Below are 21,615 nucleotides of genomic sequence, written 5' to 3' on the forward strand. Positions count from 1 at the left end.
TTCCGGAGGAATCTTTAAAAATTTCCTATCTTGTTAAAATGTCTTGGTCACCTTCATCGATGTCTACTTGCAGAGGAGCTAGGTAGGAAATAACAAATAAAAAGTTGATTTTAAAGTGAGCTGGCCAAGGATTTATGGTATGGACACTCACTCACTTTGTTTATAAATACCTCAGGTCAGTTTTTAGCTAAAGCCACACACGCCAACCTTTTCTTTAGAGAGAGAGAGATCTTCCTAGCGATGGCAAACTCAGGGATCACAAATACTACTGATAATGCTGCACGAGCATTAGGGGGTGAGTACCAGGTATTCCTTAATTTCAGAGGAACTGATACTCGTCATGGATTCACAGACTTCCTCTACAATAACTTGGTAGATGCTGGAGTCCGCGTATTCAGGGACGAAGATGAACTCCACATTGGTGAAGTCATTGGTGAGAACCTTCTACGTGCTATCAATAGCTCCAAAATCTACATACCCATCTTCTCTAAGACTTATGCTTCTAGTAAATGGTGCCTCCGTGAGCTTGCTCACATAGTAGACAACGTGTCCAAGTTAGATGTTGAAAAAAGTATCCTTCCCATATTTTTTAATGTGGAACCTGAGGATGTTAAACTTAAGACCCCACTATACAACGATGCTTTCTTGGAACATGAGAAGAGGTTTACCGAGGAAGTCGAGGCGTGGAAAAAGGCTCTTGCGCAGGTAGACGAAATCAAGGGATGGAATGTCAAAAAGGATCAAAGGTAAATTTGTAAGATCTCTACCTTTTTTTTTCTTTTCTCTGTTATAGGGGATACAACTCTGCCCTGTCAAATGATTCATTTTATTCCTTGTTTTAACAGAACTATTGAAAACTACCTGCAATTGTTGCTCTCACTCTCATTCACATTTGTATCCTCACTTATCTAAATTTGTAGTTTGCATCTATAGAGAAATTTCAACCCAAAACATACAATTTGCATCCTTAAGGTGGTCGATGAGGCTCACCAGTGGCCGGTCACCAATCGGCAACCGACTGGAGGAAGGAGGAGGAGAAGGAAAAAGAAAAGAAAAGAAAATTCAAAAATATTAAAAATTTTATTAAAAGTTATCCACGTCGCACCGATCATGCCACGTTAGGTGGCCGACGCCTAGTTAGCAAAATTTCAGCGAAAATTTACAATTCCAAAGGACTGAATTGGCATAAAGTAAAAATGTTTAGAACTAAATTGTCACAAAGAAAAAATATTTATGACTAAATTGGCACAAATGCAAAATGTTTAGGACTTTTTTTAACACTTCACCCTGTGGAAAATGGTTTTTGCAAATTGTCCTTGTTATTTTCCTTTTCTCCTTTCTTCAGCGTTATCTTAGGCAAACTAGAAAGTCTTGATATCGTAATCACCCGTATTATCTAATCCAATGGGATAAAGGTGAAAATGAATTCTGGGAGATATGGCTCGAACATGAGGTAGTTTCGTGGCGCTGCAAGGCATTTGTTTCTTGTTTTAAGGGTAATCATTTGGCATTTATATTAACAACTTTATATGTTATCATCATTCGTCAATAACGATACATAATTCGGCTGTCAATTGATAAATTTGGATAAACATATGGTGAATAAACCCTATTATGCATTACATAGCATGTGGGCGCCCATTAGCTTCTCCAATGCAAATGAGCTGTTTTTGCACGATTTGCTGGATTTGGCAATCTCTTATGCTTTTGGGTTATGTAGTCAATGTGCCCAACATGCCGCTCCAGATTATTTTTTTGTTGTGCACTTGATCCACGTACAAATCTCCATTCCTCATTCACCAAGCTAATCCCATGGGAATCGAATCTCTCGATTTTCAATTTTAAACACATTGAAATGTGAGACAGCTCTTTAAATGCCGTTACACTTTACATACTCAGATCCTTAGAAGAAATTTTGTATAAATCTCCTATTATGAGCGCTCAATTTTTCTTCTAGGTTTAGCTATAAATGTCGAAATTTTATGTATGCTTGATATAGTAGCCATTTTGTACTTTGGCCATCAAATAAGCCAATACTATAGTCTTCAAAAATTTCTTTAATCATATATGAAAAAACATACGGAGTGAATTCTACTAAATTAGCCTAAATTGATTATTCAATGTATTTAAACGTTCGTGATGCATGGATATGAATTTAATCTAGTCAACTAATAAAAGCACTTATGTACATCACAGCCAAGCGAAGATTGTCAGATCGGTTGTTGAAAAAGTATTGGAGATGCTGGAGATAAAACACAAATCAGTGACTGAACTTTTAGTTGGAGTTCATGATCGGGTAAAAGAATTGACAAATTTATTACATGTCAACCACGATGATGTGCGGCTTGTTGGAATTTATGGAATGGGTGGCATTGGTAAAACAACTCTTGCCAAACTCGTCTTCAATCAACTATCTTGCCACTTTGGAAAGTGTTGTAGCTTCCTTGAGAATGTTCGAGAAAACTCGTTGACTGAAAAAGGCATTGTCCATTTGCAAAAGAAATTATTATTTGACATTGTTGGTTGTGGATTTGTGGAAAAATTTAAGGATATTGAAAAAGGGATGAGGAGTATAGGAAGAACACTCCCAACTAAGAAGGTCTTTCTGGTTCTGGATGATGTTGATAATAAAGAGCACATTAAGAAACTAATAGGAAATTTTTCATTACATTCAGGATCCAGGATAATCATTACAACAAGAAATACAACTATTCTGCAAGTTGAGGGGTTCAAAGGTGAAATTCTAGAGTATGAGATGCGAAAGATGGATTATGGTCATGCATTTCAACTTTTTTGTCAGCATGCCTTTGGTGCAAACTTTGCTTGGGATGACTTTCATAGGCTTTCAAGTGATATTGTCTCACATATGGGAGGGCTTCCTTTGGCCATTGAAGTGGTAGGTTCACTACTTAAAGGGAAAGACAAAGCATTTTGGAAAGAGACATCGAGGTTAAGGGAAATACCAGAGAAAGAGATTCTAGAGAAGTTGAGGATTAGCTATGACAACCTAGACGAATATCAGCAACAAATTTTTCTTGATATAGCATGCTTCTTTTCCCATGAGAAGAAGACCGATGCAATTTACATGTGGGCCGATTGTCAGTTATATCCCCAAAGAGGAATTGATGTCCTTACTAATCAGTGCTTGATAAAGATAGGGCACAACGATGTGATATGGATGCACGATCAACTAATAGACATGGGAAGGCAAATTGTGCGTGAAGAAAGTTCAAGTGACCTTGGAAGGCAAAGTAGGTTGTGGATTGCAAAAGAGGCCCTCGAAATCATAAAGACTGAAGAGGTAAGTAAGAAATGTCCCATTGCTAGTAGAATTTCTTTTTTGTTAAGGATTTTATCATTTTTTTTTTTACTTCCTATTCTAGTTGTAAACATAATGGCTAGAAGTAGACAAACTTCTTCACATCATTGCAAAATTGATCTTGCAGAGGAAGGACAAGGTTCTAGCGCTTGATATAAATGGATTGGATTACCCCATAGTGATCGCAAATGATGAGTTTGAAAGGTTACGTAACCTAAGATCCCTCAAGTTAGGCTCCGGAACTTTTGCTGGGGACTTTGTAAAATGTCGTTCAAAGTTGAGATGGATTTCTTGGCATTCTCCTCATCCGAATTTTAAGGCAGAAAATTTGTATTTAGATCATCTTGTCGTTTTTAAACTTGACTTGAATGGCTTCAAGGATGATTCAAAGCATGGGACTTGATCAAGGTGCATCACATGTTTTAATTCTAGTCTCATATTATCAGTTTATACTATGCAATGGTTCTTACACTTGACATGTCATCCATTTTATCAGGGGGCTCGGAATTTGAAAGTTCTATCTCTAACTAGGTGTTATGCCATAACAACAATCCCAAACTTCTCTAAATGCTTGGGTTTAGAGAGGTTGACTCTTGCACACTGCTACAACCTAAAGAGAATTAAAAGTTTCATTGGAGATCTACAGTCGCTACTTGAGTTAGAGATTGAATGGTGCACGGGTCTTGTAGATTTGCCTAAAGAAGTGGGGGCACTAGTGAAGCTTAAGCGCTTCTCATTGTGTGAATGCTTGAGGTTGAGGGAACTTCCAGACTCAGTTGGTAATTTAACCTCATTGACAGAGTTAAACTTGACAGGTAAGGGCATTGCCAAACTTCCAAACTCTATTGGAAAGCTAAAATCCAAATACATGTTATCTGAAACTTGAGATTTTTTTCTTTTGACAGACACGGGGATAAGGAAACTTCCCAACACTATCGGAAAATTAAAATCATTGTGTGTCTTGCATTTCCCAAGAGGACCATCTTTTCATCGAAAGCATCATGTTTGGCAATTACCTAGTGGCATCAGCATGTTGGTAGATCTTATAGATTTGAATCTTGGTGGGCATTACAAACTAGAAGGTGAAATTCCTGTTGAAATTGGGGAATTGTCACATTTAAGATCCTTAGATTTAAGTTGTTCTCGTATCTCCAAAATTCCAGAGACAATCAACAAGCTTCATCACCTCCGCACACTAAATTTACTTGGTTGTCATGGTATTGAAATGTTGCCGGAGCTTCCCACAAGTTTGACCTGTTTAAATCTTCTATCTGCATCATTGCTCTCAGTTCCTAATCTATCAAATCTTACTAACTTGATTATATTGCAACTAAGTGATTGCTCTAAAATAACAGGCGAATCAAAAATAATCACAGGATGCAACTTAAGGTGGATTGGGAGGTTATCTAGATTGAAATTTTTAGACTTGGATTTGCTAAACGTCCCTGCACCTCCAGAGTTGACTTCCCTTCCTCATTTGAAAAGGCTTTGTTTGTCTCATCTAAATTTGCAAACCCTTCCACTCGATGGTCTTCCGCAACTAGGGTCCTTACATGTTCACGGTTGTAAACTGCTTCAGAGATTATCCATTCCTTTGGAATTGAAGAAGCTAGAGTCTATGCATGTGTCAGATTGTCTAGACCTAGTTGAGATAAAATATTTGGGTCTTTCGGAATCATTGAAATCCATCATGGTTTTTGGTTGCAAATCTCTGAGCAGAATGAGTGGGTTATCATACTCGACGAAGCTAGAGCATTTGAAAATCACACGGTGCATGTCATTGATAAAATTGATCGATGCATCTTGCACAAACACACTCGATGATTGCATTGTCGAAATAGAGGAGTGTGGAGATTTAGTGCCGGGCACCCCATATGAAATGTCTATGAAGTGTTACAGAGAAGAATTTCTCCTGGATACATCAGACATTGAATCCAAGTCAGATAAGGTATGATGTCTTCTTCATCGATATATGGTAGCCGTGCGTGTATGCACATGTTTAAAAATCGATTTGTTCTAATTTTATTTTGATGTAACTCGGTAAAACTACACAACCCTATCAGAAACTTACATAGATGAAAATGTATTTGTTAATAAAATAAAGAAAATTTATCAAAATGATCTTTCGATAATTTCAAATACTTTAGTGTTCCTTCATTATGTCTCTTTTTAATTTGAAATTTTATCTTGTATAAATTTAATAAATACGCAAATAAAAGTACTGTGAATTGCCATTTCTTTTTTTTTTTTTCTTGTTATATAATCGAGTGCTGGATATATAGGGTGATGTGATATTTGCTTATTTTGAAGTCATGATGTCCTTGGAACTTTGGAACTGCTGTGCCATACCATTCACCTTCGCCGTACCCAAAAAAAATTTAAGTTCTTATTTTTTAAAACATTAAGTTATGTTGCATCCATTAGTTTTTCAGTCTGCATAGCCAATAAGTATTCCCCATAACGGACTGATTCATTTTTCTTAAGCGAATTTTCTTACCTAATTCTACCGGGCATCAAATCCACGCATGTTAGAGGAAGCTTTGCTTCCTTTTTGGGCCAAATGTCCTCCTTTCTTTCGCCACCCAATAAAGTTGCCATTTTCTTTTTGCATGCGATTTCTTAGGTGTCTGATATTTTCAGTTCCTAATTGGAGGTTCCCATCTTCTGTTGTACTGTAGGCACTTTGGTTGCATATTATTTTCTATTTTAGTCACTTTATTTCTACTCGCCTTTTTGATGTTGGACAGATTTGGTTCATTAATAATGCCACTAAACTAATTTTATATTCTAACCAAAAGAAAAACTCTTCTAATCATTCTTTAGGTATCACTTCATGAAAATAGGTTTCATAGATGAGATATAAGATAATAGATTACAAATTGTCGATTTAAAAAGAAACATCATATGATGTCCTTTTCTACAAAACTCTTGTTTGCAATATGCATAATTAATGCACAAATTTAACATTTTATTCATATTATAATAGTTATCATGGAATATTTTATTCGATTATTGCATTCATGAGCTTTGGGAAAAGTAATGTCGAATAATTTGATCATAGTTGTACAAAAGCAAACGCAAAACCTCACTAGATTCAGTAACGTGTCTCCAAATGGAAAAAATGAATGATGAACAAGGGGCAGCTAATTCGTGCATATGTTTGAAGTTGTGATGATTCTCCTCTTCTGAATTTGTGTTGGCCTCTAAAGTAAAAGTAAATAGAACGTTTGTTTTGCCTCTTTCTTGCAAGTTAAGCACTAACTGTGTCACATATTTGCCGTTTCACTGATGCAAGTGGGCTTGACTAGTTTTCCATTTTCGGCTACCTATGGGCTTAGACTAGTTGACTATGCCTTTTTAGTAGTAAAAAAGACTGACCACGGGGAATTCACGTCTTTGCGTAGTCATATATTATGTGACAATATAACTCTTACACGAGTGAACATATTATTTCACTAAAAAGCGCTACTTATGATTGAAAGAGACACTAAATAATTCTTAAGCATTTTACTTTAGATTAAGAAAGAATACAACATCATATAGACTTTCATAAACTGATTTAAAACTATGTCTCCCATGGTTATGGATTTTTCACTTGAAAAGTGGATAATAAAACCTTCTTTGAGTTCCCTATTGCAAAACAATGGCACTTACGTTAGTATTGTAATTGAAATACATAAAAACCATTGAAATATAGTAGTACATGAACTACAATAAGGTTAATAGATTAATGTAATTAAAGTGAAAATAAGATAAAAAATTAACGTTGGCTAAAAAAATAACATAAAAAGTAAAAAAGATAAACGAAACTACATATGGAATTAGAATAGCAAGACTCTTACCTTCTTTTATTTTTCATGTTTTTAGTTTTTCTTTACTTGGTATGGAATGTAATAATTAGTGCGAGTAACTATTATTTTAAATAAATCAAATTAGTAAATCAATCTAATAATTAAACCATAAAGCTTGCAGTGGAACAAAGCAAGTTGAGCTATGAGCACTTTTATTCCTAACTAATGAATGATGTTTGTGCGGTATTGAATTTCGGGAAAATATGCAAAAAGGCTTGATATACATTCAATACATATGTTGTTTGACTCTTGCGTTGAATTTGTTACATAACAGATGGAACATCCCTTCACAATCAAATTCCGTTATGGATCAAAAACAAGAGCTGATGGATCGCCTGGGTGGGGGTGGACGGAAATAAAAAATTTCACCCCTGATTCAGTGACATATAAGGGATTAATTGCTTGCATGAAAGATTTCCGCTGTCGTGTGAAGAGAATGTGGTACGAGACTTGTTGGGAAGGCCATGAGGACATTTTTTGTGAAGAGAGCAACAAGGGCATAGAGATCAAGAGTGATGAGCAAGTGAAGGAGATGGCGCAACTAGCATCTAAAAGAGGCTTCATTATATTGGACGTCCTGGGGGCAGTTAACAGGACGGAATCATACGACGACGATACGATAAGTACGTTAAGAGAGGCATGGACAATGGAGACTGATGTGTATTCCAATGAAGATGGAGCTGAGTGGGACGTTTCAGGTCCTGAGGAAGACTTAGACTCTTCAAGTGAGGGTGAAAGCCAAACGGATAGCACCTCCTCTATTGATGATTTCGAGTCCGAGATGGGCAATGCAGAATATTTCGAGGCCACGGGAAATAGGAAGCAAATGACGGACGGAAAGGTTGGGCACCATGGTACTGTCGATGAAGGGGAAACAGCGAGTATAGAAAATAGGAAGGAGAAGCGGGATGAGACTGTGGAACCTGCCGTCCAAAATGTTGTCCAGTCGACTTACCAACAGTGCGAAGGAGACGAACATCATGAGATGCCCTGCAAAGCTACAACTGAAGTTGAGGATCAGATGGAAATTGCTTCTGTAAGTACCGAAGATTTTTGCATTATCTTAATTGTGCGGTGGTTAAAAACTTACGTGGAATTTCGACGTGGTCCAGGTGAAGACGGATAGAACAGCGGAGACTGACCCAGTACCTGCAAAAAGGAGAAAGAGGGAGTGGGGCTAGATGTGCTTTAAACCCAGGAGGGGATCCTGGCATAAGAGGTAGAGCAAGGGGTACAGCTTCAAGTTCAAGAAACAAACAGCAAAGCTACGAAGGCGGGTAGGGTGGCAGCTTCCAGTTCGGGAAAGAGTAAGGCATCAGATTCAGGAAGGGGCAGAGCTTCGAGTTCATGAAGAAGCACAGTTTCAAGTACAGGAAGGGGAAGGGGCAGAGGTTCAACTTCCGGAGAGGGCACAACTTCGAGGTCAGGAAGGGTAAGAGGTTCAAGTTCAAGAAAGGGCACAACTGAAATGGGGTTGAATTTAAGATTAGGGACGGACAACGGTTCAAGCCCGGCCGTGGCTGAGCCTAAGACATCGAGGTCGTGATAAGAACAAGGTAATTTATCATATTTAGTAGATGTGCAAATCATTCGGCACCCGAGTAAACTTTGTTCTGTCTCATTTCTGTTACAGTAGCTTCCGGGTCTTCTTTTCTGGCCTCTCCCATAGGTTTATTTCCATTCTGTCAAGTTGTTTGCCTAATGAGTGCAAGAATAATTACTATAATTACCTTGTTATGTTGCTGCATACACTTCTTCTAAACTAGCAGGTTTACTCCATTCTTCTTTATTGCCAGTCGCCCTTTATGATGATACTTCAGTGTTCTCTCCTACATTCATCCAACCAAAGGAAAATTGATTTTATTTGGGGTTTTCCATATGCCAATTTTTCTTATTTTATTTATACTTCCTTGTTTTACTCTACCTAGAAACCAATTGAAGACTTTCTAACTTACTTTCTTTTTTGTTTATTTTGACATCCCTTTTGGAAATAATTTAAAAGTTCCATCAATTCCAATTACTGAAATTGTTATTCCAACGATTTTAATTGCATAATCTATCATATATTCAACGGTACTCTTTTCTTATATACATGATGCACATAAGTCTGTAGTACATTCTAATTTTCTTAACTTTTCTTAACATCTATTATTATCATTTTCTCATAATTTTTTAACTTATTTTGCGTATCTTTCCTAGAACTAGTACGTATCCATGTAAAAAAAATCTGACATTAAACAAATTTGCTAATATTAGTCTTGTCGTATATTGTCTATTATCTGTCAAGACTTTTATGACCTTGTTTTTTGTCCTAACACAACTGTTAAACTTCCTAAGCCCGTGCCAGGATCTCCCAGAGGCTGTTCACCAGAAGCTTCAAAGCCTCCAAGTTATCGTTATCGACGGCCATGAAACCACCGTTCAACGACCCCATCGCACGCTGCTCTCAGCCTCTCTCGAACCAATTCCTCAAAACGTCAGACCGACCCTTTCACGGCCACGAGATGGAGAGGATTTCTACTTTACTGGTGAAAACTGCAACATACACCTACCTCAACACTCAACAGCTTCTTCGCAGTTTGGGAGTACCCTTTAACTGCTATTTTTAGCAAGTTCAGGGTTTCGATCAAGAACCGTGTCTGAGCATTGCTGCTCTCTGTTGAGAGAGTCTCACCATGATAAGATTAAGACTCCAACCGTGAATCGATCAAGAATCAGCAGATCATCTCGTAGCAAGGCCAGGAAGAAAGCTTTATCTCCTTTAACCTTTGATTTGTAAAGTCTCCTCTCCATTTTCGAACTCGAGACAGAGCTGAGCTTCATTACAAGACTAAAATCATTGGTTACCGAGCTGCCGTTTGTTGGTCTGTAATTCTTGGGGCTGCATGATTTAAGTGATTTTCTTATAAATTCTGCACTAGAATGTGAAATAATTCGCATTGTACATTCAGAATGGAGGCAGACTTTGCTATCTGAGGAAGTCAACCAAGACTTTGCATCAAAACTTATCGCCAGAATCTATGCACATTCATTGTTTAAATGATTCATGAGAAATATATCACTGTATGACCGAACCAAGCCTGTCATTTTTTCTTCAGAAGTCTGCAGCCTAAACTTCGTCCTGCTCCGTCTAGGACTCGACTTTACAAAGTCCATTTTGCGCCATATCTTCCTTCTTCAGCCAGCATGTCACACGGATGACTAGAGCGATTTGGAAGGCCATTGGCCTGGAAAAGTTGCATTGCTGTTCAAGTCACTATACGATCAAACCGGATGCACAAGAATATTACCAACAAAGTTTTAAATCTATTGAAATTTTGTCAATTCAATCACAAATTTCTTTTTCCCTAATTCAGTCCTTAATTTTTTGCATTGGTGTCAATTCAATATATTAGACTAATTTTGACTAGTCGATGCTAGTCATTCAATGGGGGCTGATGTGGATAATTTTTAATAATTTTTATTTTCTTTTTTATTTTATTTTTCCTTTCCTTCCATCCCAGTCACTAGCGAGGTTCATGGGCCACTGGGCAAGGCTAGCATCGCCAGCCCTAGGCAAACACTTTGAGTTTGCCGAATGCCTATTAAAGAAAGATGAGGCCAATATGAGTTAGCCAGTGTGTTGGGGACGATCCCAGAAGTTGCAATCCTGTTGCGGGACGACGTTGGCGTTCGCAAATCACCCCCTAGTCATTACACTCTTGAATTTCATTTCTTGATCACCCCCAATCAAATTTAATTTCTTACTTCTAAATATGAATGTCAAATTCAAAATCATTATTAATCTCGATGTATAGTTTGTTGAGGTGATTTTTCACTTATAAAAATAATATAGAGGATTACACTTCATAAGGGAACATTACAACAATGGAAATAATGAAAGAAACGATCTTTATATTACAAGAGTCGTCAATCCTTTGATTTTAATATCTTCAAGAATCTGCTTGTAACATCTCCGAATTCTTCTCTTTTGATTGATAAACCAATGCTTTTATCCCCTCACAAATTGGGAATGGAAGAATTCAAAATTCCCAATTTGCTATATAAGTATCCAAAAACATTTTTGGATAATGGCTTTGTGAAGAGTAGCCACTAAAGCAATCCCAGTAGTTATGAAATATGGGATTAATCAACATATAAAGTGCACTAACATTATCACAAAATAATATCGGCAAACTTGAAAGATGAATATCTAAATCTCTTAAAAAGAAAGATATCCAAGTAATCTCTGTGGCTATCAATGCCATTGTATAGTACTATGCCTTGGTGCTTCTTAGCACGCCATGACATATAGTTACTACTAAAGAAGGTACAAAATCCCATAGTTGATCATCAAGTCAAGCAGCGACCACCGCAATCTACATCAAAAAGCATACAAGTCCGTAGTTGACTTGGACAAGATTTGCATTCCTCGATCTATTGTGCTACTGGCACAATAGATCGAGGAATGTGATGGTGAGATATTGAAAAGCTCCAACTATACTTCGATATAGCATGTTATTGAAGCTTGGGTTGGTTGGTATCAATTCTAAATGGGCCCATCTTAACGTGATGGGATTAACCTAATTGAATAATATAATTTACGTATGTAGAAACTGATTAAGAAATCATATATCATGTAAAAGACCAAAAGAAACGAAATAAGATAAATATTTAATTAGGAAAAGTGAATGATAGTGGTTGTTGACACCAATTTTTCAAGTGCATATAAAAAAATTTAAAAAAAAAAAAAGGACGCGAGGGGCCGGGTCCGGCCGAATCTGGCCTTGGCCCAACCCGCCCTCTCCCTCTCCCACGCGCGGCTCGGCCAAGCATTCCTCTCCTTTCGGCCCGGCCCGCGCCCGAGTCTTCTCCCTCCTCCAGCCATCTTTGCGCCCAAGAAGACCTGGGGAAAGAAAAAAGCAGAAAGGGAGCATTGAGCAGAGAACAGCAGGGGCAGAGGGAAAGGAAAAGCAGGCGCAGAAGATAAGGGGGCAGAAATCAGAAGGGGTGGAGGCAGAAGAAAAACGGGGAAAAACAGAGAGGGAGAAGGAGAAGAGAAGGAGCTGAGGGGGAACCGAAGAGGGAAAAAAAGGGGTTCGTGGAGAGCGAGAGGGAGCGAGGGAGAGGGCACAAAGAGAAAAGGAGAAGAGGAGGAGACCCCACCTAAGTCATCGATCGTTGCCGGAGCTGCCGACCACTTCCAACCCCGCCGGAACCCAGAGAATAGAACAGAAAGAAGAAATAAAAGAGAGAACAGAGAGAGGGGAAGCGACCGTAGAGGGAGGAGAAGGGGAAACCGGAGCAAGACGGAGAAGGGAAGCCCGAGACGCCATGCCACCGCCGGAGAGCTGCCCGTCTGACACCCTACCGCCGCCTGTGAGCCGCCGAACGACTCGGACCGCCGCCATTTCTCCCGAAACACAAGTAAGCATTTCGTCGAGCCCCTTGCGGGCGTCCTTCAAACCGAGTCGGCCTGAGCTCCCCTAACCGTTTCGGACGAGCCGGCCACCACCCATCCCCCTGTTGCAATCTCTGTTGCTTTGGCATACGTCCTTAGCGGTCTTGACTCGCGCTCGGGCCTCGACCGAGCTCGAAGCCCCCGGTTCCCGAGTGCCCCCACCTGCTCACCGGAAATCCCAGTCGAAACCTCAATCTCCACTCCTCTGTCTACAGCTCCAGGGATTGTTAGGCTGCCGGAGGGGATGCCGTCGCTTGGCCGAAGGACAAGCATCGTCCTCCGCCCCCAATCGAGGCGGCGCCGTCGTGCCTTGGCCAGAGAGCCGCTCGGGCCACACAGCGTTGCCTCCTCTGGTCGCGACTTGGCAGTCGGAGAGCGGAGGGGGGAGCAGGTTAGAACGGGCCAGATCAGTGATTGGTCTAGGTCGTGGACCTGCGAGGGCCCGTTGGTTGGACCCAACCCACAATTGGCCAAAGGCTCGATAACCTCTAGTCGGGCCTGGTCCCTTTTCGGGCAAGTCAACATACTCGCCCCCCAACTGGACCAAACCTCGACTGGACCCAATCCGCGCTGGCCAGGCCAAACCCAGGCCGGGTCAGACCAAACCTGACCCAGTCCGGCCCAAAAAAATTTCTTTTTTTTTTTAAATTATAAAGAATTAAAAAAAATTCGAAAATTAAAGAGTGTAAGGTTTGTTTAGAAATTGCCTTGTCTTGCTTTCGTAGTGTAATTAGACCTTTGTTTATTTGCACATTTGATTATCTCACTTGTTTATTTGCATATTTAATTATATTTAATTTTATGTGCTCGATTTTACTACAATTTGAATTTTGGTAGTTATGATTATTACTTTAACGATTGCATACGATCGCCTTACATGTTAGTGGATAGGTATAAAATCAATCAAAACTGCCTTACAAAAATATTTTCTTTTAAAGTGAACAAGATTAGGTAAAATTCCCCAACGTCATGAGAGGTATAGACTTGGGAGAGTCCGCACTTAATTATTGGTTTTAGATCTATCATTTAGGCAATAGACTTAAACCTACTCCCTCCCCCGATCTTTTTTTTTGATGACCAGAGAATTCCGTACCCTGATCTTTTTTTTTTTATAACCCAAGGAATCTCGTATAGCCGGTAGCCGGCAGACAAATCCTGAGACTGCACGAAGGAACCACCACCCTATGCAAGCAGTTAAGGCACCAAGCGCCTCTATTGGGTTTTGAACCCCTCACCTTAAGAGTAAGAATCAACGGGGTTTTATCCAGCAGAGCCATCACGGTGGGTGGTACGGAATTGACAATTTTGTGTCATGTAATTATCAACAAGCACATTAAGGACAACCTATCTCATTTCATATTGACAAATAAGATGCACCATCATCATTTACATGAACTGTGGTTTACGTAATCGATTTGCAAGCAACTACTATTCTGAAAATTTTGTCTTGTAACTTGGATTTGAAGTGGTCACATGCAACTAGATTTATGTAAATATTAAATAATTGAACTTAAGCTCGGTTTGTTTCACTAAAAATATTTTTGTAAAAACATTTTCCTCATTTTTCAGTATTTGATAAGCTTAAAAAAATGAGTCAAAGAAAAATATTTTTATATTCAATAGAAAAATTATGCTTAAATTTAGGAAAATGGTTTCCTTTTTTAAAAATCAAAAAATATTTTGAAAATATGATTAAATATCAATGTTTGAATCCGAAACTCTACGTTTGGACACGGGAACCCCAAGGTTGGTTCCTTGATCTCTAGCGTTCAAGGCAAGATCTCCAATGCCCAGGCTTGGGTCCATCAAGATCAAGCTCGAAGCCTTGGTACCCACGCCCAATGCCCTAGCACCCGAACTTGAGTCCATAAAGGCAATGCTCAAGTCCTTGAAGCTTGAGCTCTAGCCTCGGCACTTAGGTTTGGGTCCACAAATGTTGTGCATGGATCTCGGCACTTAGGTTTGGTTTCTTAGTAAATGAAATATTCATTCTTATAAAAATAATTCTCTTTTTAAAAATCAATTTTTTATTTTATCTTTTTATTTTTCTTTTTCCTTCTTAAGCCATTGACCAGTCAAGCGACACCCAATAAAAAGCCGCGGATAGGGAACGAGCTCACCAATTTGGCAAGACTCAAGGTTGCCAATCTAGTATGTTCAAGACCTCACCAACCTCTAGCGAGCTTGTTTTGGTTTGTGACTAATCACTAGCCGTCGTCATGATCAACGACAAGTTAAAGAAGAAAGAAAAAAAGAAAAAAATAAAAATTGCCCCATCCAAATGTATTAAACAATGAGGCTCAATTTGTAGAGGTCCAGGGCGCAATCTTTCTGAGATCCGTAACACACAATCCACCTCACACGAATCAAACGCCCGATTTCTCCATTAATCCCAAGAACGGTAACCCAAAATTATCATTTAGATAAGGTCCACGAAAACGAAACCTGTCGCGCGATACTTCCTCCCGGAACACCACGTGTCCGAACCTCGTATCCCCCCGCCTCAAATCCCCCCGTGCGAGCCCACGCATGAGGCGCACGTGTCGTCCCCCGACCGCCTCCTTGCAGCACGACCTGTCGAAATTTCCCCATGCAAGCAAAGGCCGTCAAATTTCCCTCCCGCAAGAATCGCCCGACGATCGGCCATTTCCGTCACCACCTCCATCTCCACTCCCAGCAAGATCTCATCAATCCACAACTTCGAAAAAGAATTCGTCAGCTCTGTCTTCAATCTCATCCGCCATGATTAGAAGATCCATTCCCCTCCCTCCCTTCGCGTCGTTCCACCGCCGCCTCCCGGGGCCCTCGCCGCCGCGCTCCCGCCTGCGCTTCCCTTCCGCCCGCCCGCACCAGGTAAAGCTGGCCCGAGACCAAGACCCGCCCACCGGCCCGGAAATCTCGCCCGGGAAGGCCCCGCCGGAGTTCCCGCCCCGCCGCCGCCCCCGAGCTACCGCCCCTGCGACGCGCCCCCGGAGATACCGGAGGCCCCGCCGCCGGCCTTCGAACCGGTCCCCTGGAGGTCCCCAGCGATCCTCCCCGGGAGCCCTGGGCCGAACCCGGGGCCCGAGATCCCGCGCCCGCCGCTGCCGTCCCCTCCGACGCCGACATTCCCATCCCCAAGCCGGAGGTGCCGCCGCCGCAGCGGCCGGACGTCGTGCCCCCTGGCCGCCGACGGTGATCCGCCCCCGACGGGTCCGCCGGACATCGTGCCGCCCCTTCGCTGCCGCCGGAGATCACGCCGCCGGGTGGTCCGCTCGGGGGGTTTGTGTTTTGAGTAGTGAGGTGGGAGTGGGATCGCGAGCTGTACACAATGTTCCGTATTTTACGGGAATAATTCCCTCTAAGAATTACTGCTGTTCGTATTTCATTCTGTATTTCCATTTTGTTAATTCCTGTATTTCGCTTGAAGAAATAGATCGGACACCCGCATGCGAGCTTGTGAATGGAATATGTTTTATATATTAAAAGAGGCTGACGCAAAGCTGGAGTAGCTCAGTTGGTTAGAGCGTGTGGCTGTTAACCACAAGGTCGAAGGTTCAAGCCCTTCTTCTAGCGAATTTTTCTTTTTTTCTTTCTTCCTCGAGTCCTCGAGCAATTCTTGCAGTGTAAAGTATGGGTTTAGTACAATGATAATAATAATAATAACAAATAATTTTTTATTGATATTTTAAAACGTCTCTCTTTTTAAGTTTTGTTATAAAAAGAAAAGGAAAAGTAAGCTTTACCAGTAGATAGATGACATTTTGAATGATAATAAATAATGATATTTTAAGATATTCATGCCTATCGCGTGGTTATTGTGTGGTTATTGTATTAATTAAGAGAAATGTATGACCTTCTTCTTTTTTTCATGTTTCAATATGTATTTGTCCGTAGGAAAACTCAATTGTAGAATATGTGAACATATGCCAATGTTTTTGAAATGCTTTTCATTATGATGTGATATTAGTTTTCAATATACTCGAGGCTATTCTTCTAATTATTCATTATGATTGGTACAGGCCTTTTTAATATATAACTTATAGGCACTAAGGCATAATCTGCTTCAATCCAAAATGTGACAGACTAGAGGTCCATCTTTTTTTAGGGTATATTTATTTGAGTGATAGAATATTTCGTGAATGAGTTTTTTGGATTTTCTAGTTTGCTGAAAATGAAAATAATTTACAATCAAATAAAATGTGTATGTTTAAAGTAAGAAAACATGAATTCCTTAATTTAAAAAAGGAATAAATATTTTCCTCGAAAGATGATTTTAATGCAAAGTACTTTTTTAATTATTAAGTTTTCTCTTTTATCTCACAAAGAGGGATGATTTAAAAGAAATACTATTCTAAGAAAAATAATAATTACCTGGAGGTGCTGGACAAACGCATCATTCAATGTATTTTTTTAATGCAGTTCCAAAGTACGAAACCCCTGAGCTCACGTGAGCGAGATCCACGCACGGGAATCCCGCCACGTCATCCGGCGCCGTCCACACGCTTCCCGCGCGACCGGATACCATCTCCGCCGTCGATCTCCCGCCGCGTCACGCGGCCCCCGCTCCCCCCCTCCTCGACACGTGTCGCCAACCCAAGTCCTCTCCTTTTTCCATCATCATCTCTCCATCTCTCTCTCTCTCTCTCTCTCTTTCAGAGTCTCGAAGGAAGACGGGATTCGGATTCGCGGAAATCCAGGGCGCCTGACTCCAAGAATCCAAAGCCGCAGCAGCAGCAGCAGTGGAGTGAAGTAGACAGCAGGCACGCCTTCCAGTTCCGTCGCACGAGAATCCCTCCACCACCACTCATCCGAAAAAGGCAAAAAGCGCACTGCGTTCACACTGCAACTCTGCAACGCACTTTTCCCCACTCGAGTTCCTTAACTCCTGCGCACGCCAATGTCGCCCCATCTCCCTACAACCGCTCCTCCCGCGCTCCTCCACCGCCATTTCCGCCTCTGAACCTTTCCCTTCTCCCTCGCCCCGGAGCTCTCTGCCACCCTCCAGCAACATGGCTTCCCAGCTCGGCTCCTGCTCCCCCGCCGCCGCCGCCTGCTGCCGTCGCCAGTACCGCGCGCCCCGGAGCAGGCCCCCCCGTCCGCAGCTCGCGTGGACGCGGTGGGGCGCGCCGAGCCGAGCCGGGTGGAGGGTTCGGGCCTCGTCGGATGGAGGAGGGGGATCGTACCTGGACATGTGGCAGAAGGCGGTGGAGCGCGAGCGGAAGTCCATCGAGTTCCAGCAGATGGCGGAGGGGCGCGGCGGAGATGGCGCAGAAGGTGGCGGCGGGGTGGAGGATTTGGAGAAGAAGAGCGAGGAGTTTAGGAGGATTCTGGAGGTGCCGAAGGAGGAGAGGGACAGGGTCCAGAGGATGCAGGTCATCGATCGGGCGGCCGCGGCCATTGCGGCGGCGCGCTCGATCGTTCAGGAGAATGCGAGGTCGGAGAGCGGGAGCGGAAGCGAAAAGGGAAGCGGTGAGGGGGGTGGTGGGGATTTGGAGGAGGACCAAAGAGGTAACTTTGATTCATTTGTGTGCTATTACGTTTCTGAACCTGTTCTGCTAATTAGTAATTGGCGAATTGCATAGGATCTTAGATCATAGAATTTCATTGTAATCCTAAGATTATGTGAACGAGTTTTTCCTGTTTATGATGTTGCTGGCCAATGAGTAGTTTCGGAGACTCGCAATCAAAGGAGGGAATTTTGTGGGACTCGGGGGGTAAGGATGATCTTCTGGGATGTATGGAAAGAGCACTTAGAGCAGCATACTGTTTGCTTTGTGTTCTCTGTCTTTGATTTAGTTCCCAAATTTCAGTATTGGTTCTTGCTGGTTTTAATTTGAAGTGCATGGTTTCGTTTTGCCTGCAAAGTTTGTCGATGTGATGGTGTGATACAGTAGTGACCGAGTTGGTCCGTTTCTATTAACCATTCGGTGTTGTTTTTTGTGCAGCATATGTTTCCCTGAGTTGTAATTCCAGTCATAGCTTTTCTTCTTTTATTGCAGCAGTAGTGCCGACCAAGCATCATTCAGTTTATTATGTCGATTGTCTTTATTTGTTATCAGAAACGATGGTAATTGTTCATGCTTTGTTACATTTGCATCTGTGACTGAGTTTATCGCCACTGAACTTTGCCAGAAAAAGAGATGACCGTATCCGTGCCTGTCTCTGAAACTTCTGGCGGTGCCACACCAGGTCCTGATTTTTGGTCCTGGACACCCCCTCCAAATAGTGAAGAGAGCTCAGATGGGATGGATCCGCCGAAGCTGCAGAAATCTTCTCTGTCCATGGGTCCAATGCCTTCAGTCGTTGAGAAAGAACAATCGGTTGATTTTCTTCCAATTCCTTTTGAGAGTAAACTGTTCTCCCCACTTCTTCCACCTCTTCAGTCACTGGTGGATGTTGAAAAGCTGGATTCTGACGCAAGTCAAGAGGCGTCAACCTTAAGAGAGGATCATGAGCTTGACCACTTATTTACATCACATGCTGCTGAAGCAGCCAATGCACTGGATGAAGTGGATGTACGAACATCATCAGGAGTGAATTTAGATGGATCGAGGTGGTGGAAAGAGACGGGATTGGAGAGGAGGCCTGATGGCGTGCTTTGTAGGTGGACAATGACCAGGGGTGTTAGTGCTGATCAAGTCACTGAGTGGCAGGAGAAATTTTGGGAGGCTGCCGATGAGCTTGGTTACAAGGAACTTGGTTCTGAGAAATCTGGGCGTAATGCACATGGAAATGTTTGGCGTGAGCATTGGAAGGAGTCTATGTGGCAGGTAGATGATAAACTGCACAGTTCATCTATTGTTCACATTTGTTCTTTTGAAGTGGTATCTCTCCTCACAATGACTTTTTGTAGGGATTAGTACTCTGATGAAGGTCTATCTATATGAGAAGAAACAAATAAACAGATTTTAGGATTTTTCAAGGAGTTCTGTGGTTCTTTATTTTGACATTCTCTTCTTATGTCTTTGAGAAGACTACTGATCAAAAAGGTTTAGCAGTTGATGTTTCCGACACTATACACATTAATGTTTTTATCTGCACCTGAACCAAGATGTTAGTCTTTGCACTTCGGTTCACTATGTCAACAGAACAGAGGATTTTCATATGATGTACCAGTATACATAGACGTCCTCTTCTGCTCCTAAGGAGCAGCTTTAGTATTTACTTATAGAATCACATTTATTTGCTAACAAGCTTGTGTGGTCCATCCTTGTGTTAAGGGAAATGTCTGAAGGAAAAGCTTTTGGTTCTGTTGACAGGATTCAGGAATTCTACATCTCGAGAAAATTGCCGACAAGTGGGGCAAAAATGGAAAAGACGAAGAGTGGCAAGAGAAATGGAATGAACATTATGATGCCTCGGGCAAGGCGGAGAAATGGGCAGACAAGTGGTGCAGTATTGACCCAACGACAGAACTTGAAGCTGGACATGCTCACGTTTGGCATGAAAGGTTAGAAAGCAGAGACTGTGAAGGTCCTCTATCCTATGTGATTTATTTGGATATAAACCATACTTGCCTTTTAATCATCACCTTTCATGTGATGACCAGTTGAAATCCTCTTCGGTCCTGCTTGATAAAAGAGATTTTGCCGATGCTTTAGTTGGACTTACTGGACACTCTCTCCTTTCTTATTTTTCCGAGTGATTATAACCTCCTAAATTTGTTGTGATTCTTCTGAATCACTGGATTTTCTGTGCATGCGTGCCTGGGGTTGTGTGCGTGTAGAGAAGAGGAGGAGGGGGTTCAGTGCCAAACTATTCTCTCATCTGTAGGATCACTGAGCTTTTGAAGCATACATAATTCACTTGGTAAATATACTCTAGTTTAACGTGATTGTATGAGTCGTGAAGTAATCAGTAAACTGGAGACAACAACGAAAATTCTTGCTCTAACTTGATGAAACAGGGTTTACCATTGTACACTTGTAGCGTGGACATTGTTTGTTTACCAAGAACAGATTAGTGTTTTTACCATGTCCTGGTGTCTTATGAAATTTGGAGCTGCATGTTGGAATCACACTATAGAAACCGCAAGTGTCTTCACTTCCAAGCAACTTCGTGATATGTCTATTCTGTTTTCTTCTGTCGGGGCCTTATTAGGTGGGGAGAGAAGTATGATGGACATGGCGGCAGCATCAAATACACTGACAAATGGGCAGAGAGGTGTGAAGGCGAGGGGTGGTCGAAGTGGGGCGACAAATGGGATGAGAATTTTGATCCTAATGGCCATGGCGTGAAGCAAGGGGAGACATGGTGGGAAGGCAAGCATGGAGAGAGATGGAACCGCACCTGGGGCGAACAGCATAACGGCTCCGGGTGGCTCCACAAGTATGGCAAGAGCAGCTGCGGAGAGCACTGGGACACGCATGTTCAGGAAGAAACGTGGTACGAGAGATTCCCACACTTTGGTTTTTATCACTGTTATGATCATTCGGTCCAGCTCAGGGAAGTCCGCAAGCCGTCTGAGATGTCGTAATCAATTATAAATCCTCCCTAAGCACCTGGAGAGGCTTTTTTACTTGCAGCTGAGAACGCATCCGCGCACGTCCATGCACACGGCCCGCTTACAAACAGCAAAATCTGTGTTTTTTGTCAACTCAAAATCCTGTTTTTGAGCATTGCTCTATCGATAGATATACAATAAGTTTGTATCTGCTATACTGGTACAGATCTGGATCGTATTCATATTCTTTGATTTGATGCACGAATCATTCTCCTCCTCTTCTTCTATCTTAAGCAACACAGTTACTCCCTATTACTCTTCTCTCCGCTGCAATTGAAAGTGCAACTGGGCCATTTGAATAAAACGGATGGCTGGTAAACTGGAAAACTGTGTCTTTTCACTCTTTTAAGAACTCCAACAAAAAGAGGGATCTCAATTGTTTTTCAGATAAACACCGGGCTTACAAGATATTGTCATTAACCTCGTGACTAATAAAGTGAGACACGAATTAGAATTTGTCCGAATAAATCACATGTTTCAATATCATCTAAACCATCAATTATGTGGATTTTGTCGTGAT

The 21,615-nt window shown here is 41.6% G+C and overlaps 3 protein-coding genes and 1 non-coding gene across 4 annotated transcripts; all 4 read left to right on the forward strand.

Annotated features, from left to right (window-relative positions):
• The first annotated feature begins 218 nt into the window (after positions 1–218).
• Positions 219–3,722, forward strand: LOC120287287 (disease resistance protein RPV1-like). The gene is made up of 3 exons (XM_039300035.1): positions 219–746; positions 2,197–3,301; positions 3,447–3,722. Exons 1-3 carry the CDS (start codon positions 241–243, stop codon positions 3,720–3,722), a joined length of 1,887 nt encoding a protein of 628 aa, XP_039155969.1. The 5' UTR covers positions 219–240.
• A 51-nt stretch (positions 3,723–3,773) lies between these two features.
• LOC120287288 (disease resistance protein RPV1-like) lies at positions 3,774–10,234 on the forward strand. Its single transcript, XM_039300036.1, has 5 exons — positions 3,774–4,134; positions 4,225–5,267; positions 7,445–8,206; positions 8,283–8,726; positions 9,508–10,234. Exons 1-4 carry the CDS (start codon positions 3,774–3,776, stop codon positions 8,349–8,351), a joined length of 2,235 nt encoding a protein of 744 aa, XP_039155970.1. The 3' UTR covers positions 8,352–8,726; positions 9,508–10,234.
• Positions 10,235–16,091: 5,857 nt separating this feature from the next.
• On the forward strand, positions 16,092–16,165 carry TRNAN-GUU. Its single transcript has one exon. It is a non-coding gene; the product is annotated as a tRNA-Asn (tRNA).
• Positions 16,166–17,257: 1,092 nt separating this feature from the next.
• LOC104414744 lies at positions 17,258–21,301 on the forward strand. The gene is made up of 4 exons (XM_010025911.3): positions 17,258–18,100; positions 18,725–19,362; positions 19,852–20,042; positions 20,693–21,301. The coding sequence occupies exons 1-4, from the start codon at positions 17,602–17,604 to the stop codon at positions 21,066–21,068; spliced, it is 1,704 nt and encodes a 567-aa protein (XP_010024213.1). The 5' UTR covers positions 17,258–17,601; the 3' UTR covers positions 21,069–21,301.
• The last annotated feature ends 314 nt before the right edge of the window (positions 21,302–21,615 follow it).

Source organism: Eucalyptus grandis, chromosome 8 (genome assembly GCF_016545825.1).
Source record: "Eucalyptus grandis isolate ANBG69807.140 chromosome 8, ASM1654582v1, whole genome shotgun sequence".
Classification (NCBI taxonomy): domain Eukaryota; kingdom Viridiplantae; phylum Streptophyta; class Magnoliopsida; order Myrtales; family Myrtaceae; genus Eucalyptus; species Eucalyptus grandis.